This window comes from Nipponia nippon, unplaced genomic scaffold (genome assembly GCF_047370975.1).
Source record: "Nipponia nippon isolate SJK-2023a ecotype South Korea unplaced genomic scaffold, ASM4737097v1 scaffold_3, whole genome shotgun sequence".
Lineage (NCBI taxonomy): Eukaryota > Metazoa > Chordata > Aves > Pelecaniformes > Threskiornithidae > Nipponia > Nipponia nippon.
Genome location: NW_028262347.1, coordinates 106,450,417 through 106,476,603, shown reverse-complemented (window position 1 = coordinate 106,476,603; position 26,187 = coordinate 106,450,417). Strand labels below are relative to the sequence as shown.

The window sequence follows — 26,187 nt, the reverse complement described above, 5'->3', positions numbered from 1 at the left end:
CCCCAATCCGGAGCATCAGTGAAGCACCAGCATGGCATTCACAGCCACTCTGCTGTGCTGCCTGCCAGGCAGTAGTGCTTGCTCGCAGGCTGGCCTTGATTCTGTGGGGACCCTTACTGTTTAAACCACAATTTACAAACTATATTGCTGTACTCTGTAAGGGGAACGAAGCACAGAACTGCAGGTCAGGGGTCTAGTTCCAGCAACGCTATTTTCTACAAGAACACTTGACCTTTGAGGCTTAGTTTCCTCTCTGTGAAGCAGTAAAGAAGCCAATATACCTCTCTAAGGACATTTCAAGACATTAATGGGTAGAGCATTCTTAAAGTACTCTATTTAAAGTTCTAGTAAAAGCAGAAATAAGTCATTAAAGATTTCTTCTTCTTCTGAACAAAACACTCCATCTTGATCTGCCATGATACAACTCCTGTCAGCTCCAGTGGGAATGTGTTATAGCACCTGAATAAAAGCCATAAAGGGAGACTGAAGCAGTAGACTGAAAAATAAAACAAAACAGAAATTTCAAGCTAGTGCTGCCACCAGAAGCAGCAATCACAGACTTTCTTCCTTCTTCCTCAGCCACGCAGCACTCCTCCCGCTGCCACTTTTTTTTTTAAACCAGTAGAGCTGTTTGAACTGGGAGTTCAAACTTCCAACTGAAGCCCTTTCAGTTTTTGGTTGCTCGTTCAAAAAAAGGAAAAAAGAGAAGAGGAAAAAACCCCTCAAACAAGCTTTCTCCTCCCTCTTGAAAGCAAGCCCTCATAACTACACCTATTTGCATTTATAGAGGCTTCAACAAAATTTTAAACTGAGCAGGATACTGTATGAAAGTTTCAAGGGGGTTAAATTACTTCTGAATTGTTACCTTAAATCTTATGGGCCAGGGTCTGTTTAGATCTTGTAGACATAACTTTTTTCTATCCTATAAGCATGAAGCATACAGCTGCAACACTGACCTTCATCTGTGCTTGGCTTTCAGATCTGTATGTGTATGCAGTCTTCGTGTGTTCAATAGGAATCATCAGTGTTCTCCTTTTTACACTTGTCATTCTCTGTCAGTCACTCCTGAACAAGAGGAGATCCACAGGTGAGTGAAATGTCATTCTTGCTGACTGCAAGGCCCTTACCAAAGAGGGAGAGGGGGAGAAGGAGAATGTAGAAAATACAGGGAAGACAAATATCTCCTTGCCTTGATTTTAATAAAAAGAAATTGTTAGAAAAGACCATTTCTGCCAGCAAAACTAGAACAAAGGCATTTTGCTCCCTAGCTATTTCACTTTAAATTTGCTTTGGGCTTTTCAAAATTTTTCAGCTTTGCATAAATATAAATTGAAGGTTGTTGGAACTTTTTTCAGAGAAGGCCAAGTGCTATAAAATTAAATTGCATTCTGACCAGATTTAGCTAACATTTTGCATAAGTGACATTTCTGTAGACAAGTTTAGAGGGTTTTCAAAGTGGTCGTCTTCTGTTCCGTTTTCTTCTGCCCTCCTGACTAGCTGTCAATATTAGGAAAATGGGGATTGTTATTAACACTCTTTCCTTTGTAGTATTCTTTGAAAGTAAAGCATCATTCTGTCATTCAGATGTGCATTTTCATAATAATCTTTCAAGATCAATGATTACTATTTTATTCTTCTCTTCCTCAGAGAGGGTTTCTCAGAGAGGCTAAACCTGCATGAAAGCAGCCCTATTGTAATCAAAAGTGCCATTTCAGATCTGCAGAGTAGCCAGTGCAGACTCTACTTTCATTTTGGTTTAAGAGTGATTTATTTGGAGACCTCACACAAGCTGTGAGGATGATACCAGCATGCTTAGCAGCCACCACCTTAGAGGAGAGCGTAAGGACCATCTCTGAACAGAAGCTTTCAAAAAGAGCTTGGTTAGTGATTTGACCTGTTAACAACAGGAGAGAATTGTGACTTTGCTGCCTCTTCAGCACTACACACATACCATGAAGGAATGAGTGACTCAGATACATGAGGGAGAAGACATGTAAGCCAAAAATAGATGTATACAGAAGTCCTTGCCTGACCACAAACACATTTCAGGTTGTGGCTCTGTCTTCCCGGTAGTGTGCTTAGTAGAGTAACTCTGATTCTAACTGACCCCAACAAGTCTGCTTGCCAAAAGGAAGGAGCAAGATCAATGCTATTCTTCCTACCCTGTTAAGTGATGACAAAGGTTTTGTGCCAAGGGAGTACCCGCACTTAAGTGCGATGGTCACGGTGAGTCACTCTGAAGCCACAAGCACTAGACACACTGATGTATCCTGTTTTTTCTTGAGCAGACATTGGGCTAGATTTTGCTTCTGTTTTTCGTGATTTACACCGGTATAAGCATACAAGCAGCTTGGAGAAAAGGTCTCCTTACATTGAGCCAACATCAGTTAAATATAGAAATAATATAGAATATAATATAAAATAAGCATATACAACAGAGTAATTTCTTCTGAGCTGCTAAATCCTTTCTTCACTACCCTAATATCTGAATAATTGCAGGCTTCACCAAGTTTTTATTTAGATTTTGAACATTATCCAGTAAACACTGGCAGCATTAAACTTATAGATTCAATGCAAATATAACAGAATAAAGCTTAGCAGACAGGCGCTCAGTATACAATGATAAGATTTTCAGGCAAGTCATTCAGCTAGGACCACCTGATCAGAGTATTTTCTGGAGCCACATTAATTGGCTCAGCATCCAGTCAAGCACCAGGGAATTAAAATTTCTGAAGCAGCAGTGGAAGAAGCATCAGTGATGGACACAGTCTCCACCAGCCCTGTATTGCTTTTTCTCCCCACAGCCTCTGGGCCATCACAGCAGGCTCAGGCCTGAACCTCTGCCCCAGGGAGCAGCAGTTCCCTGGGAGATGCTGTTTCCACTCAGCCATATGGGCATGGGGCACAAAGAGCCCCCTCCTCCCTCAACACTCCTCTACCCCCTCCAGAGGCACCTTCCAGGGTTTAGGGTCTGACCACAAGATACCCACCCTGTCAGCCAACAGCAGTGCTCTCTCATTCAGACTCAGAATAAGGCATCACTCCTCAAAAAGCATTACCTTACCTCCTCTCCATCCTCAGCACTCTGTAGCTCCATCCTGGGCTGGACTAGGCACATGCTAGTATTCATGTGAAAAGAGCCTGCAGTGAAATCATGAAGTCCATCCTTCCTTGAGGAAAGGAGAAAAGACAGGGACAGCAAAGCAATCCTCCCTTTGCATCACCCCAAGCCTCCAGGCAGGCTCCAGGCACAGCCTTCTCGCACCTTCAGTGTTGCCACATCACCTTTCTTAGAGGTCCTTCAAGAGAAGCCTAGCTCTGCTCTTCCCCTTGAGACCAGGTCAGGGGCCCAGGACAACCAAAACTATCTCCTTACCTCACCTTGCTAGGCAAATTCCTATCAGGGCTTCTCCCTGAACCTCTCCAATCACCCCATCCCTGTCAGAGGGACACCAACACCCCCCTCCACTCTCCCACCACTCCAACCTCCTCCCCCAGTTCCTCAGCCCTAATACCATGAGGAGGATCATCTGCCCTGCCCTGCCCTGCCCTGCCCTGCCCCGCCCTGCCCCGCCCTGCCCTGCCCTGCCCCGCCCCGCCCTGCCCCACCCCACAACAACCCACCCCAACTAGGGAGTGGAGGCAGACACCCAAGTAAGCACTAGGAGAAGAGGGAGGGAAAACTCTGCCTAATCCTGTACAAGAACAGTCCAGCCTGGGACAAAGAGCAACTCATACCTGAACTAAAAGTTGGGATTTGCAATAGATGAACCCTCTGGAGTGTCTTTCTGTTAAACCTGAGCAGACCCTGGCTCAGCTCAGGGATCTGACATGAGAAGGGTGATGCTGAACCCAGTTCCATCAAAGGAGCTCCCTCAGTTTGATTGGATTGGCACTGCAGCTGGGGCTGGCCCACAGCACAGGGCAGCTATGGGATGCTGTGGGAAGCGGCAATGGTTGCAGCTGGCAACCCCTCTGTGGTTTTGGTAGAAGCCTATGCCCATTTGTTACAAGGAGTGGTTGTTCTTCCCAATCCCTGGTTCAAAGGCTTGGAGGATTTACTTTAGGGCAAACCAAAATATACATACCTAGAGATGCTCAAAAGCATGTCAATAGTGTACATGAGCATCTCCTTGCTCCCGAAGGGTCAGGCCTACTGTTCTCCTGCACATCTAAAAAAGGCCAGACAGATAGATGGAAGGACTGCCTTGGCTGGCTTAGACATGGCCCCCCTGTGTTAGACCCAGTTCCTAGTGCTCTCAGCTCCCCTTTCCTTAGGACTAAAATGCACCCCCCTAGGAGCTGCGTACCTTCCTTAGAATGGGAGAATTCAGGTAAGACCAAATATGAAAACTTTCCTGTAGAGAGGGGCATAATGATGTAAGTGTACTGTTGTCTGGTTTTCATGGCCTTTTAAAGAACAGAGAACATGAAGCGAGGGGGATGTCTGTGTTGTATTAATCTTCACATCATGGCCCAGGGATGCACCCTCTTTTCCTTCTGAGAAATAAGTTGGCAGTAGGTTGACCAGAAGAGCCAGAGCCTCTCCTTCTGCCTGCACGTCTCCACACTCAGCACATGGCACAGCTTGTGCAGGGCACAGAAGCCACTAAGCCACAAAAGAGGACCTTAATAACCCTGGCTCCTAAAAGGCTGCAGCGGGGGGAGCTGCCCTTGCTCAGGACTACTGATTCAAACAAATACGAAGCAGAAAGATTTATACGGCTCACACACACAGCTGTCAGAGACAGGATAGTGGCTGGACTGGACCTCTGATCCGATCCCAGGAGGCAATCCCTTTATGCCTGAGGCCACAGTCTAGTTTGCATTAGGAACAGCAGTGGCTCCTGTGGGTGAATGGTTTATTTCAGGCTTCTGAAAATAAATAGAGGCACCACAAGGGAAATAAAAGTCTTCAAAGTAAAATTACTGGCCTGCTGTGCTTTTCCTTAGCAAGCTGTCTTTTGGCTGGGCTGACCACTGGAATGTGTGTTGCCCAACACTTCCACAGCAGATTTTTGGTGTTGTTTGGTACATTCCCCTCTCCCAACCCTAGCTATGTCTTCGAGTCAGACTACATTTTAATGCACAATATAATGTATGGTGACGATTAGCAGCTCTCCCAGTGTAACAACCTGGCAACTCCACAGTCTTAGCAACACAGGTCTATCTGCAGTGCCCATTTGTAACTCATAAACTGTGTTGGTGTAAAGCCGTGTTTTCTTTCTTTTTTTTTTTTTTTCTTTAACAGTGAAGCATTACCTGGTGAAATGCCCCCAGAACAGGTAGGAGATTACACTTCTCTTTACTGTAACCCAAGGCACCAGTTCTGGTTTCGTTTTGCTATGTATGCTGAAGAAGATGAGTAATGTTTTCCAAAATGCATACAGGAGGATAAGGAGTCCCAAGTCCATGACTCATGAACATGCCTGCAAGCCAGCATCTGCTGTGCATGATAAGGGAGATATACCTGGGCTATCTAGGTGGAGGTCCTGCAAGTTCTTCAGTGACAAGTCTCTCCTTGAGGCTCTGAATTGCTTTCTGGAGAAGCCTGCTTTCATCCTGCGTGGCTTTCTAGGGTTTCCAAACACCTCAGCAGATGGTAATGACTTAAACCATCCATGTACATACAACAAACCATAATGTTACCCAGTGATTCCTGCACCCAGGAACAGGGAGTGGGGCTCAAAAGCAGATTTTCTAGGCCCACAGTCTATTCCCAGCTGAAGACTCCAAGTGATGGGAAAAATTATACTTCTGCTGCAGTCATTAATCACCTTCCCTTTAAATACCACCAGCTGCCAAAAGTTTTTGATTGTGTGGTGTGATAAAACTAATTTCCATTGTATGATCTTCTCGAGATATAAATTGTGCTGGAATTGCAGTAAAAAAAAGATGACAGAAGTATTTTACAAACAAAAAAGATTAAAGAGGGATGCCTCATAACAACACAGAAGAACAGCTGTTTCCCAGTTTTCAGTGACATAAAACATGTGTTTGTAGCTTGTAGTTTAAATTCAGTACAACTTGGTATCACAGATACTATTTCTCATACTATTTCTCTGTTTAGATACTATGAGATTCAATGCCAAGTATAGCATATCCTAGATCCTCAAATAGTGTAACTTTTAGTGCATTCTCATGGTATTATTGCTGTGTTCAATCTAACCAACACTCGGATGTAAGTGAAGTCACAACAAAGCAATAGGGTTCAAGAGAGGCCAGTACAAACTGAAACTTTCATGTTATTCATGGAAAGATCTTTGTTCTGTGACCCTGACCAGCCATTCCACCACACCAAAAATTTAGAGAGACAGCTCAGCAGTTTTCATTTTTCCCTGAATGTTTTCTCTTTCTTCTTCATTAGCTGCTGGAAGTTGGAAGTGCAAAAACAAAAAAAAAGAAGCGGGAGGGGGAGGAAATCAAAGTAGATGATTGGTAGAGAACACAAGAGGAGGAAAAAAAACAAGGCCCGATTGAAAAGTTGACTGAAAAAGTGGAGCATGGCAGTCAGATAAAAAGACTTGTAATACAGAATCTGCCTGTCTGGGAATACATGATGTGGTAGTGATACTACTGCAAGCACTAAACTTAGGAAGCTCAATAGCAGGGGAAAACAAGCCAACATGATTTTTTCACTGTAAAATGGAGTCTCTGGAAGTGAAAGAAATGCATGACTCTACATGGATAAAAATAAGTTTTCATGTATTTCAGTGTGGCAAGATACGCTAATGAAAGCCCTGATCCCACAAATGCATGTCTGAGGTGCATTGACTTCAGGGCTTTAAAATTAAATAGCTGTGAAAGTATTACCAGTATCATAATTTTTGTTATGTTTCACACTTGGTACCATTTATTTTCCACCCTCCGCTCAAAACACAAACGATTAATTCCTTTGAACTCACTTCTCTTCACCTGCGCATTCCTTGTCTCGGAACTTAGTTCAACATATTTAGACCCCAAACCCAGTGTCTAAATATCCATTAGGCCAAACTGATGAACTAATTTGCATGAGATTCCCACCAGTCAAAATGACTACGCTGTGCAAAACTCAGCCTTGATTAGAGAGGCTCAGCCCCAACTCCCTTAGTGGTATTTCAAACTCAGAGCAGAATCCGATTTCAAAATTACATTAATAGTCCGGTGTCTAAGAAATGTCTGTACTCCCACTGCAGTAATACCTAAGCACCTTAAAATATTTCATGTCTTGACATCATAATGGTGTTTTTACTTAATTGGAATCTGAAGCACAAAGGGCTAAGTGATTTGCCCCAGGTCTCACAAAATGGCCATGGTAGAAAAGAAAATTAAATCCAGATTTCCTGAGTAGAACAAAGCAAATGTTTGGGTTTTGGTTTGCTTCTTGACCAATAACACATTAAGGAAAAAAAATGAGTTTACCAAAAACTATTTCTTTCCCACATTTTAAAAATAAATACCTAAATAAAAAGTACAGTTATTTTGGGCTTTCCAAACCACCTAATTCTATTTTCTGGGGTTTTCTTTCTTTAAATATCCTCCTTATTATTATCTTCCTTGTTATTAGCTCATTTTGTCAGTTTTCAGATCCAGAAACCCCAAGGAGGTGTAGGTTTCAAAATAGGAATTCTGTCTTTTATTTATTTGTTTTGGCCTGAACTCTCCAGTCCTTCAGTGACTGCTCTTCTGGAGGCAAATAATTTGAGGTGAAAAAGTGAAAAGCTTTGAGAAAGCTGTCCATCTCATGCCTTGGTTCCACGGTGCCGATCTAACAGCGTAGGAGCAAATTCTGCCAGGCTGAACCAGAACCAATTACCCAGTCCTCCCCTGGTGCCTTCTCACACAGCTCCCCTATTTGGAAAATATCAAAGCAGCTCCCAGTTCACTCGGGTGAATTTTTTGTCATCCGCCTGCAGACAAGAGGGAATAGCTGACCTATACAACCACAGGAAAAGTCCCACATCCTTGATTCTAATAGGGATAGTAAAGCCCAAAATTGCAATAGTTTGCCAGCTCTTGGGACAAAATGTTCCAGAAATACCAGCCATGACCTCTAGGGAAACTGCTGTCCTGGTGCCATGATTGTTAGACACCTTCCACAGTTTTTTCCCCCAAACTCCTGTCTTTTTCTTTTTCTCTAAAAACTCATTAGATCATTCAAGAAATGCACAATGTGACACTGTTGAAATAGAAGCCAGGAGGCTGAAGGAGGAGCTGGAGATAAAAAACTAACTTTCCTTTTAGACATGGAACAAGACAAGCTTACAAAGAGGCTGTGTTTCAGAGCCAAGGAGTCTTTTCTGAGCCTCCTTGTTTGGTTTGAGGAGCTCAGTTCTAAGACAGCAAGTATGGTTATTGTATCTCCCAGAATCAGTTAACCCTGTATGGCCCTGGCATTTAAAAGAAAAGTGTAAGCTACAAATACATTTCTCTGTAGCTTCACTTTTTCAGTAGCAAAGCAGGACAATAACTAATGCAATGAATTGACACTAAGCCTTTTCATATATCGTGCTTAAAGTAGCTGTATCAGAATGATAGTATCTTTAAGCTACACATCTGCCTTAATGACCTTGGATTATTAAAACAAAAAACATTAGAAAATCATTCTCGTCCCCTTTTTGGTAGTTTGCTGCAGTTTGTTGTGTTTGGGCAATGGAGCTAGGCAGGACAGTTTCATTTCCTGTTGGTTTTAAACAATTTCATGTTTTGATTTTAACATAGAAACAAATGGTTGTTGTGGGATAGGTTCACAATAGTGCAGGCAGACTTGGAAATTATTTTAATACAACCCTTAGTTTACATAATTGATGTGATTTATTTATAAATCATGAAAATATTTTACCTTTTAAACACTTTAAAAAACATTTGGCAGCAAACCTATGTTTTGGACTGAGTATATGGAACAGAACTCAGGAAAATCAGCAAATGAGAGGCTTTTTGTAATCTACGCAAGGGTATATCCAGAGTGATTTTACCAATGGTAGTGACATTCATTTGGATTTACAGCTGTGTAAAATTATAATGTCTGTTATTTTGTTACTCTTGTGTGGGCAATAGCAGAGACATCTTAACTTTCATTAAGACTTTGGCCCAGTTTGAATATATTATTCTATTAATATAAAGGGAATGTTTCATTATGCAGAAGAACCTGGAAAGGAACAGCAACTTGGGACAAATGATTTAAAATTCAGTGAATTCAGTGCTGTCAGTGTTGTGACTATGGAGACCCTGGTTGGATCCCATTGTGTGGTGTAACTCGCCAGCACAGAACAGAAAGGTCCCCACAACCATACCGCGTTCATCTTTCCCAGGGCAAGCCCATGGTCAGATGCATCTGAGCAACAACTGCTTACCAAGTCACCTCCACCACCATAGTCATCATAACTAACTGCTATACACTCTCCTCCCACCCCAGCTGTAAGTTGAAATTTCTTTCATTACCAGTTAAGTCCATACAATTTCATTTCATGTTAGCTGCAAGCTAGGAGCGCCTGCACAGTCAGTTACCACAGCTCAGCTGACACATGGTGACAATCGCTGCAACCTGACTGCGTATCCAAGCTCTAAATATTCAAAGCAGGATATACTACCTCAGACTTTGGGAGATGCTGAGGGTAAAAAACCCAGACTTAGAGGATGTTAAACTGTAATAGTCCAAACAGAAGCTTTCTTGGACAGGAGTCTGTTTACTGTATAGCTTGTACTCTTCCCTCATACCTCCTAGTGCTTTTTCAGCATGGAAGTACTGGAGAATGTTTGAGTTTAGAGATCAGGGCACAGTTTCTCCATTTTAGATTCACTGAGCACACCAGCCTCTTTTAAAAACCTAGCTTTTTCAAATGTGGGTTTGTGAGCTATCTGAAGGCATGCTGCACACTCTCCTGGCCTGCTGGCCCCTCAGCCAGTCTTAGCCCAGAAACCACATCGAAGATTTGGCTTTGCCGTACGCTTTCCCTGTGAGCTTACGCAAGTCACCTAACCCATCTGTGCCTCCGGCCCTTGAGGACAGAAGGGTACAAGCTCATCCTGGGTGCAGCAGTGGGGTCATACATGTTTTTAAGGAATAGGTGCTATGAAATGAGTCGTTTAAACCTGACACTTTGCATTTTCTGTGCCAGGGCAGATCAGACTCCTGAGTTTCTGAGCCAGGCTGTATGGTTGAAAAAATGCGAGACCCAGAGCATTTCCAACCCCTGTAAGAGGTTTTTCAGTATATCCCCAGGTCAAAATGCAAGTTGTCAGGCAGGGACTCTTACAAGTGGAAGGTGATGTGTTTGCATGAACTCACTGGGACAAACTGTCTTTCCCTACATTGCCTTCACTTTTCCCTCACCTATGGGTCTCTGGTTTGCAGCTCAGGGGAGACAGTTACCAGTGTGACAAGCACGTCCCCTCTACAGCCCAAGAAGGTAAAGAAAAAGAAAGAGAAAGTGGAGCAGCCACCAGCCATCCCAGCAAAAGGTATGAAAACAGAGATGAAGATGTATTTCAAATCCCAAGCACAACCATGGAGGGACAGCAGAGCATGGGATGTCAGGACTCCTGCACTCTGCCACTGACTGTGCCTGTGGGGTGACCTGTGCTTGCTGCTGTCAGTGGGGGGAGAAATGGCCCGTGCCTGCTGCTGGGACCAGGCTCTCACCTCCCTACAGCTTTAGCTGTTGAAAAGCTGGTCACCAAGTCCAGGCGAGAGGTCTCAGCTCCCACTAATCAGAGAAGAGAGAGGAATATTCATACTGCTCGAAGAGAAGATTAGGCAAGATGAAATTTCATGTTGGAGTTACACTGAGAGAAGCCAGCACATTGCACTCTTAAAATTGCAGGTGCACTTGAGAAGTTAAACAAGCTGAGCAGACAAAGATCAACCTCTTGGGGAACCTCACTTTCAAAGAGGATTTGCAATTGCCTTCAGGGCTAATCACACAAACTCTTGGGTGAACTTTCTGAACACTACTGCCAGTGTTGAGCCACTGGCAGAGAGGAGGGGAAGGACCTGAAGGCTTAGTTGCATTAGATCACAAGTGACCAGATCTCAAGAGGTGTATTTGCTCTGGCTTCCGCACACAAACAGCATGTTTTGCATATCAGATTCTTTAATCTTATGAATTTTTCTAATTCATAAGCCCTATGTTTCATTGTAAAATTTTACCTGAAATAGAGTTAAACTCTGGTATAAGTACATGTATTTGCTCTTAATCTGCTATTAATCTGTAATTTATAAATTGCTAATGCGTATACTAAAAATGACAGTGAATGATGATAATATGAAATGATCCCTTAATATTTATTTCCATAGCTCCAATAGCCAATAATTTTCCCAAGCCCAAGCTCTTGAAACCTCAAAGAAAATTGATCCTGGTAAGTAATTTTCTATGACGTTATTTTCTCCATATTCTTCTCTCTCAATAAAATTGTTGTAATGTTGCCAGAACTCTAGGTTCAGAAACTATAAATTGGCTTAAAAATCATACAATTCCTTTTTTTCTAAGTAATACTTGCTCAAGTGATGAATTGTCTTTTAATTTTGAGCATTAGGTTATGCTGGATTATGTTTTCCAGCTTTCTAGCAGTTGTCGTGTCGACAAATTTAGCCTGTTCTTAAAAGAAACCTGCTATTGATTCTCACATGCTCCTGGCAGCTGGTGCTTTGGAAGAAATACCAGTTACTGACAGAATCACAACTGCACTGGTCACACTGATTTTGAGACTTTTAAAGTCAAAAACAGGGTACCCGTTTCTGCCCTACAGTGATGTAAGTCAGGAATAACTGAAGTTGCAGGAATGAGATGTACGTATACAGCTCATACTAAGGAAAAGAAAAACTCACATGGCAGTTTCTGTTGGATATGAGTTTCTGTATGATAAAACCCTGCAGATATTCACCAGACAAATCAAATAGATGGAGAGATGCTTCTCTGCATAACAATGCCTGACAAGACATCCAGGGGTAACACAGAGTTTTACACGAACTATTTTCAGCTGCCTATATAAAGAGGCTGGTCTGCTAGGCTCCCTATATAGTCAATAGAAAGAGAGATGAGTTAGAGTAGGAGCCTGATGCTCCTACTAATTCAGACTAGATGCTCTAAATTGCCTTTTGGGGATCCCTTCTCCCTTCTCTGGCAATAGAGAGAGCTCAGAGTGGTAACTCCCTAACTTAAGTGAAGGTGGGTACCTAAAATTAGGCCATGTGAATAACCTGAACGACTCTGTGATGGCTTCACTTTCAGAAGAGGTTTAGAATTGGGAACCTTCCCAAATAACCACTGCCCTTTGAAGCATGATCAGGGTAGAACCCAGGATACCTGGACATACCAGTATACCTGCCAGGTGACTTCAGAACATCTCAGCTAAAATCCTAGGCAATGCTGCTGCTTGGATATGGAGCGCATCTCTCCTCTGCTGGTCCTGCAGGGGTTGCACCTTGGCAGGCTCTGCTCATACAGGTCAGGTTTCAGTAGAGGAAGAGGTAATGCTTTAAAAGTCCATGAAAAAAACCTTATATCCATGTAGGTAATTGTGTCAGGCCAAAGCTATGCTGAGAGGACAAAGACACAGATGAGCACATTTGGCATCAGGGAATAACAGCCACCCTTTGCTGCACACGCTGCATTAATCACTGTGCCCAGGCACACGGCTCCATCAAAAATCAGTTAGTCTTCAGTCCTCCGAGGAAAAGCTCTCATCAGTTAAAGCACTCAGGCTCTTCCTGCAGGTCAATAAAGCACATCAACATATGCTGAACTTGAGGTAAATCTGTTTCCAGATGCTTTTTCTTTCTGGAATAAATCCAAGGATGTAGGCCACAAATAGCTGTTTGCTCTTCCCTTCCTGCTGTGCAACCCCAGTCAAGGTTCAAACTGTTTGGAGGTGAGCAGGAATAAAGCCTTTTCAAACAATGAAATCAGCTTTGTTTTCCCTAGCATAACTGAGGATCCGTATGCTGCGTGCAGCCAGGAGACTCGGTTTTAGTGCCTTGCTGTTGGACGCGTGTCTGGCTCTGCTCTGTTCCCTTTCATATTTCACCTTGGCATCTGGAGAGACATCGCAGCCTGCAGAAAACACATGATCTATGGACATGAGTTAGTTTTAAGTCAAAAAGTAATACAACAAATATTATTCAAGGGATTCTCAAGACCCACACTCACCTACTAGTACTTTAAAGGGCAAAGTAAACTAAACCCAAGTCAGTCTATAAGGCATGTTCAGAAGCTGAGCAGGACACATGCCAGAGCTGTTTCCCATTTCTGTTCCTCTTGCCCTCCTTTACAACACAGTTATTTAAACCCCTATGTTTTAGTATTCTCAGAAAAAAGAAAAAAAAATCAATTTTTTCTGCATTTAAATGATTTATCAGTGAGGAACTTAAAGTAATTGAAGTAAAAGAAGTTTCAACAAAGATACAAAATGGTAATAATTACAGAGAAAGAGACATATAAAATTTATCTAAATGAAACATTTTATTGATTTTCAGCATACTTGTCTCCCCAATTTTTTAATTCTTAAAAATTCCTCAGATTTTAAATTTTCAGTCTGCTTTGGGGCAAAAAATACTGTTGTCATCCTGCCAAATCTCTGCAGGATAAAATAATTTTTTCTTTCCAACTGTAATTATTGCACAGCTGGTGTTTGCACTAGGTCTTTTTTTCATTGATGGCACATAGTTACTAGGTAATCATCACTGCAAAAACAGACTCAAATTGCTGAGTTTCTGGACTTCTTCTGCAGCTTCCCTGTGCAACCCAAGGAAGGTACCACACCAGAGCACCAGGAGAATATTCTAGAAAACCTAAGCAAACAAGCTAGAGTATAAGGGAACATTACAAAATAATTCCAGTGTTTTGGGAAATTTTTTGTAATAACCTAAATACCAGCAAAATTATTTCCAGAGGACATGTGTTTCTGGTTTCTTGAAAGATGTTTATAATAAGCTAGAGAATTTCTTTTGTTGTTAACATGCTAGAGTGGGTTGCAGTATAATTTTACAAGAATACAATAACCTGGATAAATTATGGACGTAATCTCAATGAAAATTAAAAAAAAAAAAAAAAGAGAAAGCCTAGTATCATGCTCAATTGCCAGCCTTGAGTAAAGCCTTTTAAAAACTCTGCTTAAGTCATATTGCCTTTGCTTTAGCCAGAATAACAATTCTATGCTCCCCTTGTTGCAAAAATATTCCCCATCAGTGTCATTCTCTATTAGCATCAATGAGAAATGCGTACAGATCAAAGGAAATAGAGATGCTGAAATGCAAAAAGGGATGTTTTTTATAGCATGTAAGAAGCACAGAGAGTCATTAGGTAGAAGAAAATTCTAGGGGCCCACAAATTCTGCTCTCTAAGGGCTGTTCTGCTATAGCCTTAAGTACTTAGCCCTTTGAGTTGGTAGAGATAAATCTTATACTTCCTCAACCAAATTTTCTGGTAAGCCTTTCATTGCCTCCTAGAGATTAGTTGTCATAGCCCAAGAGTGTCAGTTATAGAACATCATCTGAATGAAAAGGTTTCAGTGTCTTTTCATGAAAGTTTGCACCACCAAGCTTAGGAGCTCCTGTGTGACTCACTGGAGCCAATGGAAAGGATGTGAGACTTCTGGTTAGACCAAATCCTGCAATCTTTACTTATGCAAAATTTTTGTTGACTTCATCATTTTCACACTAAATGTTACAGGGAAGAATACCTGCATAGATAAGACAGGCTATAGGGAATCTTCCTGATTCTGCTGCTGGCTTACGTGGCCTCTGCTAAGTCATATAATCGTCCCGCTTTGAAATCAGGTAAATACATCCTGTATTACAAATGATTCCCTCAGGCTTAGTTCGTCAAACACATTGCAATGTGTAAAGCACACAGTACATAAGAGTTGGCTTCTGCTGTTCCTACACTAACTAAGCTCTTGAATAAGTTCTTTATTGGAGTGTATCTGGCTTCTCTTGTTCCCCACCACAGAATACATATTGGTCCTGTGTGACTTCAGAAGCAGAGTGCTTTCAGTGACCATAGCTGAGCTATTTAAGAGAAGCATCCTTCTACCTTCAGCTCATACAGCATAGACAGCATTGTTTATCTCGGCATGGATTGGATCACCGGTGGCCCGGCACCACATGATCACTGAGATTTTCTTTTGATGATGATGATGTAAAAGCTACTTGAGAAACAGGAAGGGCTTATGGTTATCTAAGACTGAGGGAAATTTCTGGAAGTCATTTTGTTAAGTTTGAGTGAAAGCATAATCTTTTGCTCTCCATCTGCCCGCCCGCCTGCCTTTTTCAGGCACTGCTTACATATTTTATGCTGAGCCAGCTCAGAGATCTGCATTCCCAGGTTTTTACAGATGTAACAGAAATGGGAAGCTCAGGTTCCTTTCTGCAGCTTTGAAAATCCCATCCTTATTTATCATTATAGGCTAAGTGCTGACAATGTGTTGAGTCCCAGCCAGTGCAGGTCAGGACAGTCCCTGCACTGAAAGTGCTGACTCTGTAATGAGTAACATGTCTGAAAGTCTGGAATTTGCAAGTATTCATTCAAAGGACAGCTTCCCTGCTACTGCCATGTTCGCAAAGCAGAAGGGTGTTGTTTTGAGCAGGAACTTGACATAGGTTTGACACCTGTGGAACTGAGAAGGCTGTGACTTGGTCTCATCATCTGCAAGTACTCAGCAAAATCTAGTTTTCAACATTTTACATTTAGCTCAGTGTTCTACATCAGTGTATACTCCTGAATCAAGCAATGAAGATGAGTGCTCCTAAAGCTGCCCAGAAGCTTAAGGTTCCTTCACCTAAAAAATACTTTTGACTTTTATGTTTCAGGAGTGCATTTCCCATTGTACAACAAACCAACAAGATCCACTGTATATTAGAACCAGCGACCTTGGAGTCCTTTAGGGAAAGGGGTCTAGATGTGTGAGTGAATTATCTGCAGTCTGATTACCACATCAGAGCTGTCAAATGTAAAGAGCTGCTTTTGGGTTTTGATTGCTGGGGAATTTGTGCCTTCTAAGCTGTGCTCCAGCCTGCTGTCCTGAAGCTTCAGCCTCACTGCAACCTGGGAACAAATTTACACATTGCAAGATTCTACTTGATGGACAGAGCTGATTTTTTTCCATCTTCTTTTTCATCTTACAGTTAAGCACTACATCATTCAAACCAGTCTTATACCATATGCATCAAGCTAGCTAGGAAAGGTATGCTAGTCAGTTTTTTTGCACAACTAGTAGGATTCCTCGTTAGTCTTAACCTGTAGGTACCATTGGCCCTTTCCTTGAGAAAGAAAAAGGAAGTGAAATACAGCTATTCAATAATTTGTGAATTCTGGATCTGGGAACAATCAGGCCTTCCTTTCTGCTGGATGGTTTTAAATTAAAAGCTATGCCACCCTCTGTTAGAAGAGTTGTTTCCTCCACAATGTGTAACAATGGGTGATGATTTAAGTTCCCAATTTCTTAAGGCGTTATTGATCTCCACAGACTTCAAGTAACATTGTACGTATGATATACAAAGAAGTGGTGAACATTTTTTTCCTTGACTCCCTGTGATTCTTGAATATTCCAGTCCACATAATTTATCTCTCTGTGAGATGAATAATACTGGTGGGGTTTTTTTTGCAGTCTCTCCTTAGGATGTGAGATGTCCATAGGAACATGAATATAATTTACACATTCACATACACATGACACTCAGAACACAACATATTCAAAACTGCTGAGTTATGCCTGCTTTCCCATTCAGATCACAGGTTGCTATCTTTACCCCCAAGAAGGAACAGTTTGCATAAATACATAAAATCTCTTGCTGGAATTGTGCCGAGGCTTGTGTATTTACAAAATCCCACAGCAGATGATTTTTGTGTGATGACACATTTGGAGTAATAAAAGCGTCCTCAGAAAACTGAAAACCTTTAATTACTTCCTTGGGTCTTTTTGAAGGATAAGAAGTCAGCCTGATTTCAAGCAGTGTTGGTTTAGAATCTAGGAATAACGCTGCAACTGTAAAAGAAATAAAGCATTAGCAAAGGCTTCCCCAGAAGCTGTTAAAACAGTCTGGACAAACCTCTGCCAGGTATATTTAATTCTGTTAATGAAAAAAGATGGACTGGCTCACCCCTTAGAGTCACTACCTGCCCTACATTTGTGCGATTCTGTTTCTTTAAAATAAAATCATTCAATGAGATTTAAGTAAATCATCTTTGTCCCTGAATTTGTTACCATAACTTTTGTGGAATTCAATAGCAAAATTTAGATGCAATGCTGAAAGACTTTTCACAAATTGTTGTACATATTGTTCCCAGGGAGTCTCGGAAGTATTTTTTACTCTAGGGAGTAAAAAATATGCATCTTAGTGGAAAGAACCTGTCCTTTTTAATTGATAGTGCCACTAAAAGTCATACTTCCTACTCCCAATATTTTCTAATGTCATATTTCTCAGCTTTGGCACTGAGAAGGCAATGGCTCCATTGGTATTTCAGCGCTTTTACTGGCCAGCAGTTGCATTTCTAGGGGATAACTCATCTTGCAGATCTAGCTTCAGTTTTTCTTGAAGTTCTGCAGAAGCAATTTTTGAAGCTCCTCTCTTCCAGGAGAATCTCTGGCTTTCTGCCTGCAATCAAGACACTGACATTGGTAAACACCCTAAGCTCTAAAGAGAAAAAAAAAAAAAAAAAAATCTCTTTCTGACTCCTGAGTTAAGTTACTATGTTGATGAGGGAGTCATCCCACTGAAGTTCATAGGGTTTGAGCATAAAGTGTATCTATGGCCCTGAGGAGCACTACTGACTTCAGCACAAGAAAGACCACACATTCTAGAGAGAGTGGTTTTCCAGTGTATATTAAAAAATAGGACTGTCAAAGGCTAATCCTTTTCTCTCTGAAGCTACAGTGGGTTTTCTCACTATTAACTTTGCAAAATCCTGCCTAACCCCATTGCTAGCATGTGCTGTCTTCCCCTGTCCTGGTGGCCCAGACAAGGGAGTTGCAGCCTGCCCATCAAACATGCTGAATCTTTGCTTCAGCACACTCTTGCCTTCACCTCCTTAGCTGACCCTCCAGTGATGGCCAAGCTGGCAGCCATACACCATCCCCTCCCACAGCTTCAAAAAACCAGATGCTTATGAAAAGGAGATATGCAGAGGAAAAGATGGGCTAAGCCCCTTTTCCTTAGGTTGTGCACAGTATGCAGTTTCCTCCCATCTGGGCATTCATGCAGGGAGAAGCAACAAACTGTCCTTGTGGCCAAAGCCCATCCAGTTGGCCTGGAGAGTCCTGTCTAGACACTTTCTGACCGAGTATGCTCAGGCAGTGACACAGGATGCTCCTGAGCTGTGCCATCTGGACAGTATCTGCATTTTTCCTGTGGAACTCTTTACCAAGTGTGAATACAAAACAGGATGTTTCTCAAATATGAAAGGCAAAAGGCCAAAGATCTGAGTTTGGCCTTTGCAAGAGAAAGGGGGAGAAAAAATGGTAGTTCCAGCATGTTCTTGCTAAGAAAGAGCTACTTCATAGCAGGGCTGCTTGCTTTGTGCTGTGGAGTAACCTGGAGAGAAGTGCAATTCCTAGAGACTGGATCAAACAAACCTCACCACCACCTCTTGACTCTGTACCTTTCCCATTTGCATTTCCTAGAACATCCCCCTGGCGCTGCAGTGTGCATCCAACAGCACAGCGTGGCCAGTCCATACGTGGCAATTTGCCATGTACTGGCAATTAGGCCAGCAAACCTATGCATAATTGGCAAGGTTTTATCCTTGCTGACCTAATCCATTCACCCATGAACACAGGGCATGCCAGTGAGGGTGGGGTTTCATTTTCAAGTGTTGCTGCACGAAATCTGAGTTACTAAAAATATTTTGAAGCTCTGACTGGAACTTGGGACATATACTTGTTAAATACAGAAAACTCAGAGGTGAAAATTCAATTTGGTCTATAAACATAATTTTCTTGCCCTGGTCCTGTATTAAAGTCATTCTCCATCATATCCCAAACAAAAACTCCATCACATGTGATCATATAGACACTGAATTCCAAGGCAAATGTCTGAAGAAGTAGTCACTAAAATATTTAAGATCGAAGTGAACTAGGAAGTGAGCCCTTTTCTGCTTATTTTTGCTAGTAAACTAGAATCAGGGGATTTTTATTTTTTTTTTTAATTAGAAAGTCACATTCATTTTGTCATCTTCATGATGACTGGTGTGGTCATGGAACAGTGAGATTGCAGCAATCTGTAAGTGCAAGTTGGCATCAGTTGTTTTTCCAGACAAGTTAAATTTATGAGGTTATTATTTGCTTGTTTTCTTCATACCTAATTACAAATTTGGATAAAAGTGGCCTTAGTTAAAACTTCAAGAACTTTCAGTCTGACAGTGCTCACAGTAAACATCCTTGAGGCTGCCAAGAAACAAACCAGCTAAGCCTAGGAACAGCAAAATTGACATTCCTGGTAATTATGACATAAAAATCAGAGTAATTTTCAGTAAAAACCCAGCCCTTCTAGGTCATTTATAATACATTTATATACTGGACAAACCCAATAAAAACAAATCTATGTATACACATACTTTAGTTTCTTTTAAATATTCACATGATAGACTTTGCAGATTGTTTATTAAGAAAAATGTTCCTGTAAGTGAACTCTTTCGAATAGTTGCCCATGGGAAGCCCTGTGACTGGAATAAACTAAAATTAAACTGGAAGAAATCTGGAAGAGAAATCATTTTGCATTTGCCAGAAGATACACTGGAAAATGATGACTCTTCCTAATTTATATTTCTGCAAAGTGTGTGATCCCAAGACAAGAAACCAGAGATACAAGATAAAGACTGTATCTAGAAATGTCACATTGGAATAGAATTCAATTTGAAGAAATCATTTCCATGTTATTTTAGAACAACGATGTAATTTTTCAGGAAAGGATGTTGTAGCCATAGAAATCCCAATGACCTCCTAAGTGAAGAGCCAGGATGGAAAGAGGGAGGTGAATGGCCAGTCATTCATTGTCTCTTCCTCTTCTGCCCTAGTATCAGTCCCACCTATAACATCAGTTATTAAAGTCACGTTATTGTTCCAAAAAGGAGGTGGTGGCAGGATTCCAGGTTTACACTGCCAAAACGCTATCCAATCCAAATGAGAGATGGAATCGTAGAATTAGTTTTCTTTCCCTGCCTGTTCAAAAAAAATTGGTTTTGGACAAACAGACCAGCAAAATTAAATTAAACATGTGGTTGATAAATGAAGTACAGAAGAGTGTATGGAATAAAACCCTGGCTACCATAGGTACTTTAACGTAGTGTTGGCTTCCATGCACTGTTATTACGCATCCTTTGCTGAAAACTGTATACCCTTCACAATTTTGAACCTCCTGTGTGTTTCCTCATATTTTCAATCAAATTATTACATACTAGAAATATGCATAAGGGAAATTATTCTACACATTTTATGGTGTGCTGTTGCTTGTAGCAGTAATTGAAGTACCTTTTCCACTTATGAAAGTACTAATTTTATTTGGTTTTATTGCTTTTCTAGATGCAATTATTTATTTAGTGTGTTTTGGCTTTATTAAATTATGTTTACTATAGGAACATCATAAAAATGTATGAAAGCAACACATCAGCCACTACTGCCCAATGACCTGTTTTGGGGAATCTAGTGTTATTTTTCATATCCAAACATAATAGAATAAAGTAAGAATAAAGAGATAATCTACACTGGAAAACAATGCAATTTTGAGATAATATAATAAAACACCTGGACAATATGATTTCATAAATCTTAGTTCTAAAATTTACATGAGCTGGGCGTTGGGGTGGCTATTTTAGGACATGTGGCATTTTCTAAATGGAAACATAACATGAAATACAATTAAACAGCAAAGGGGAAAGCCTATACAGATTTAGCTTGCCCTGAGCAACTGATTTCTACAGAACAATGAAAATATTTCTACTTCAAAAGATGGACTAGGTCAGTCTTAGGAAATGTAGAGTTTTTCTCTGGCAGTGACCAACAGCTTGTTTGTAAAGTTTTATCAGGTTCATTTTTAGGAGTCCTTTCACATGCAGTGTATCATTCTGCATTGAGGGTCTGAGGTGACACCCACTGAAGTTGGCAGCAAAACTCCCAGTACCTTCAAATAGAGACTAGATGTGCTATCATACACCGATAATAAAATCTTCAGCATTTGCTGGTGTTATTGCGATGTCCAGCCTCAACTTAACTCCTGTATTTAGCCTCTCTACTACCTACTGAACAGATGGGCACATATAGTTTTGAAATCTCAAAAGGAATTTCTAACATATCATAAAAGACAAAAACAACTTAAATGCCAAGAAACTGAGGTTAATACTCTCAGGCTAGAAATAAGAGGGGAAGGTAAAAATTAATTAAGTATCAGATTGACCAGGAGTTTTTTCTAACTCTTTAAGCCAAAGCCAGGATAGGACAGATGCCTTTCTAAACATTGTGGTTCAGTTCAGTCCCGATATATGAACAAAGAAAAGAAATGTGTGATTTTATTTTTCTTACATACAAGATCAGGCTGGGATCCACAGGAAGTCCTTTTACATGGTTACACCAGAGAATTCAACGAAAGCAGGAAATGTTCTTTGTAGTCAACAGTGGAGCATTTGATAGTGAATGAGGACCAGAAGCTGAGATCAAATAGGACTACCTATGCAAGAAGGGGAGGGAGAGAAGACCATGTGAATAATCAAATGCAAAGATTGCAGTCCTGCAGACAGTTAGCCCTGCAAATGGCCTTTACTCACATGCACAGATCAACTGACTTCAGTGACACCACTTGCAGCAGCAGCTGTGCAAAGTATTTCAGGATCAGATCTGCAGAGAAGAAATAGGATTAAATTAATGCTGGAAAAGTGTAAACTGATCCACCCAGAGGGAAACAATCTGAAATGCAGTGTGAGCAACTGTCAGGGCAAAATGAGAGGATTCCAGAGCAGTGCAAAAGACAGGAAGCAGGGGAGCACAGGGACTGATTTCAGAGGATATGAGATGTTTATCTTTTTAGCCAGAAGACAATATAATAATTATTCAAACACATTTCAAGGAAACAGGAATCATTTATGTTAAATCAGAAAGAAATAAATAGCAGTAAATAAAACATAAAGGAAACTCTTGCCATTGGAAAATATTGTCAATTTCTTCATTATAACATCTAAATACTGTATGGAAAATCTTGGTTAACGAACTTTGAGTCAGTTTTCAGTTTACAACTGGCAAAGCCTTTCTTGGTCTCAGAGATGCAACCTTTTCCATAAGGTATAGGCCTGTGACTGCAAAAATTTGCATGGCTGAAATGTTTTTTGTTTTGTTTTAATTGTCCTTTTTAGGCTCAAACTTGAGGACACCAGTTATATTCAGGTAGAACACAGTACCCAAGAAAATAAAAGAACAGATTCTCCAGTTCTTCACTTGCACAGGGTCTTAGCACTTCTCCCTTCTTCAGGGAGCACAGACTTCAATCTTCTAGAGATGAACTGAAATCCATTTCAAGCACTAGGGCCCCATGTACAATTCCACAGCAACTCTTTTGTTTGTTGCTACATTTTCCGAGGTGAACTCAATACGAACAACCCGCTCCCAACTGATGAGCCAACACACGCAAAGGAACACAAGACTTTCCTCCTCTAAGCCACTACTCTGGGTCTGGATGAAGTCTCCAATAGCAGTAGGCAGCTCTTCTGTCATCCACGTGAAATTTGTTCAGTAAATTTTCTTGATAACGTCTCTCTTAGCTAAGTCTTACAGTTTTAAGTCTAAAGCTCAACCAGTGTAATACATCAGACAGCTTTGGTGGTATAGCCTTTGTTCTGAACTCTGAATTCATCTATAGCATGGCAAGAGTGGTGAAATCCCATTGGAATTACAGTAACTCAATTCTATCCATTTTTGCTGCCATCTGCATATTTGTAGCATGTTTTCTGTTTCTGTTAAGAAACATAATGAGAGGTACTGTGAGTGGCTGTGATTAGAGATGTAACTGGTCCAAAGTTTACAGCTGGGAAGCAAATCTAGCATATATATTTCAAATTGTGAAATCTGCAATAATTAAAATTAAATTGGGAAATTTAGGATTAAGGAGGCTGAATGTTTTGCTAACACACATCTTTCAAATTTGCAATATTTGAATTGTCAAATTAAAATGTTCAGTGTTTGAGAAACAAAGAGAAGTTTGAAATTAACCTGAAAATCTTACTATTTCCTGTTTCTTATTTTTAATATTATTTTTATTTCATCTTCTATGAACTACCTAGTCCAGACTTAACTGATTAACAGCATAGCATGTGTGAGAGAAGAAATATAGCCCATTCTATAGAATATTTAAGGCGTCTTACATTCAGTGGTAATGACATTATAACTTGAATTTGTTGGTTCTGTTTCCTAGCCGAAAATTGCAGAGGAGAATTTAACATACGCTGAACTTGAACTTATGAAGCCGATTCAGGAAGCCAAAGGCATTCCCAGTACAACAGTCTATGCACAGATACTCTTTGAGGAGAACAAGCTGTAATAGTTCATGCCTGTATAAATGTCCTTTGTCTGTGTTCTATTTAATTCTTGCTGTGCTGTTTATTTATAAAAATCATACAAATGTCCTTATTTTTTTATTTCCATTCATGCACTTCTATTTTTCTGTGAGTCCTTTAAACAAAATGTAGTTGAAAGTAATCATAGAAAAAGCAGCTGGTCTACAAGTGACATCCCAGAGACACCCTTCGTAGTGTTCGGCCCTCCTGTTTTAAATGGACTGAAAGTCCACCTGGGGCATTTTCAGTACTAAGCATTATTCCTTCTTTGATGTTAATGTGATGAGTCCAGCTGCAAACATCAACATCTTAGCAAGCCTCAGAAGGACTAGTGGCAGGATCCATGCACATCAGCCTGCTTCTGAAGACAAAGACCACTGACCATGAAATTTGTCAATTTAATGCTGTTTTTCCCATCAGAAAAATATTAACTCAGTAAAGATGAGGCTTTTTTTCTATAGCAAAGGAAAAGTTAAAATTATTTTTTCTGCTTTTTTTCCCCCCTCCAGAATTGTTATAAAAAGGTTTGGTTTCTGTATTTTCAAATTCCCTTTCTAAATGACATTGCCTTTAAAAAACTTATGTTACTTTTAGTAAAGTTCTTCTTAAGTGCTTGAAATCAAACATTTCAAAATAATCCAAAGGAAACATTTGTAGTTAAACCTCAATTATTTGAGGAAGAATATTTATAGCTTGGGAACATTTTCCAGGATTTGATCTTTTTTTAATTCTGATTGGGAATAGGAAAAATTTGATAGTGAGTAAAAGACTTTGACAGAGCCAGGACACTACTTTTGTCCTTGGTCTAGATTGGTGCTCCCAAACCTGCAAAAGTTTCCTCCTGTGGCCTGCATTACTGAGCTGCTGATCTAGAGGAAAAAATCACACAGCTTCTCCTTTAGTATGGAGCAGACTCCGTTAACGCCCTGCTCACTTACTTTGAAGTTATTTCTTTGGAAAGACCAGGGCTCGGGAGATAGGGAAGTGAGCCTAATGTGAGAGCCCAAAATACTCTTCCTCTTTCTTCACCTCTTGATAACTGAGAAGGGATTTTTCCTTTTCCTTTGATACACATTCATGGAAAATGGGCTGTTCTGTGGCACCCTGGGCATTTCAGTCATGAAAGACAGCTGGACTGATGTTTTCAAGCTCCTAAATCTCTAATGCCGAAATTCCACGAAAGCTCAGGGAGAACTGGGTACCCAACATGTTTCAGCCCTTAGGAAGCTTTAGCCCTTGAATGACCACAGAGTTAATGGAGATGTAAAAGCACGGGCTCTTTAGCTCACCATCAGGCCATGGAGAACTGATACTTGGTGTGTGCCAGATCCTCTCCAGGTCTGGGAGGGAGTACCCTGACAGGCCATTCTTTCAAAAGTATTTAGTGTGGATTTTGGAGTAGCACTTGCAGGACTTGGGTTTTGAAATCCTAACCAAGGTGATCCAAGTTGCTTCCTCCTTTACAGGTCAGGACTTTTTAGTGATACAGCAACTTCTCACCAGGGCTCAGAGCACAGCTGGGAACCGTCGCAGGAATACTCATGCCCTTATTCCTGTTACTGCATGGGAGTGCAGGAGAGGAGGGCAGGGGTGACAGTGTAGGGATGGGGACACACGACAAAGGGAAAGAGCACATCACTGCCTTTTGGAGGGTTTCACCAGAATAAGCAAGTCTGTATAAACTGCTTTTTAACTTTTTTGAATGGGCAGCATAGATTAGCAGCATACATAATCTGTTACTGTGTAGCCAGGATGTGTACATGTAAAACGCAGTCACCTGCTTCCATGTTAGATAAAAATCTCTTGTATAAAAAAAGAATTTAAGAAAAGCTTGTCAGGCTGGCCATTATGTACAGTACTAATTCCAACCCTAGTTCCACATCAAAACAGTTCTTTCCAAACTAAGGCCAGCTTTTAGCAATAGGTTTGCTAGTAATTATTTGAATTTTTAATGTTTGCATTTGTGACTTGTCAAGAAAAAGTTTGTTTCACCTTTTTATTATCCCAGGAGTTTAATCATCCACCAAAATGGCATGGTATCTTTCCTTGTTCTCTGATCGGGTGATGGACTTTCAATGACAACAGCAATCAACTCATTGACCAAAATGAAATTGGTGCTAAAGAGTGATCAAACATTCAGGGATCAATTTTGGAACAGTCAGAGTTTGACTGACTCTTCAGAGAGGACATCCCTTATGCAGACAGCTGTAAGGAAGGCCTTAGAAAAGTATAGAACTTATCAGTGATTCCTTTGGAATTAAAAATAAAACCCTAACACATTAATGAGTTGACCACTTAGTTGTGAAAACTTTCTAAAGTTTGGTAGATAAAAATTCATTTTACATTCAACTGGTCATTGTGCCCATTGTTCAGAAAAATCCTCTACTGTATGTTTATGCCCAGTATTTTAATGAATACCATTCTTTGTGTATTAATATTCTATATATTCTTGTTTATGTTTGATATCTAATTCCCCAAAATAATAGTTAATTGAGATAAATAAATTACCTTTTTTGGTGAGATAAGTTCTCTAAGTCTGTGTAGGATTTATTGCTTGCTAGAGAATGATTCGAGGATATGTGTTTATCTCATAAACAGCATTTAGACAATCCCAATAGGTGGGAATTGAATTTTTCATTCTGCAGAAAAGCCCATGATTTTCAAATGTTTTCCATTT

General features: G+C 40.6%; 1 protein-coding gene across 7 annotated transcripts in view; it reads left to right on the top strand.

Annotated features, from left to right (window-relative positions):
• The window catches only part of VSTM4 (V-set and transmembrane domain containing 4), a 76,270-nt gene that overhangs the window by 14,415 nt on the left and 35,668 nt on the right, over positions 1-26,187 (top strand). For 3 of the 7 annotated variants that reach the window (XM_087764455.1, XM_087764458.1, XM_087764459.1), the window contains exons 4-7: positions 980-1,087; positions 5,252-5,285; positions 10,334-10,440; positions 11,276-11,337. In XM_087764455.1, coding sequence (XP_087620581.1) covers positions 980-1,087; positions 5,252-5,285; positions 10,334-10,440; positions 11,276-11,337 — 311 coding nt within the window. The other 4 variants (XM_009465696.2, XM_087764454.1, XM_087764456.1 and 1 more) reach the window with 4 other exon arrangements.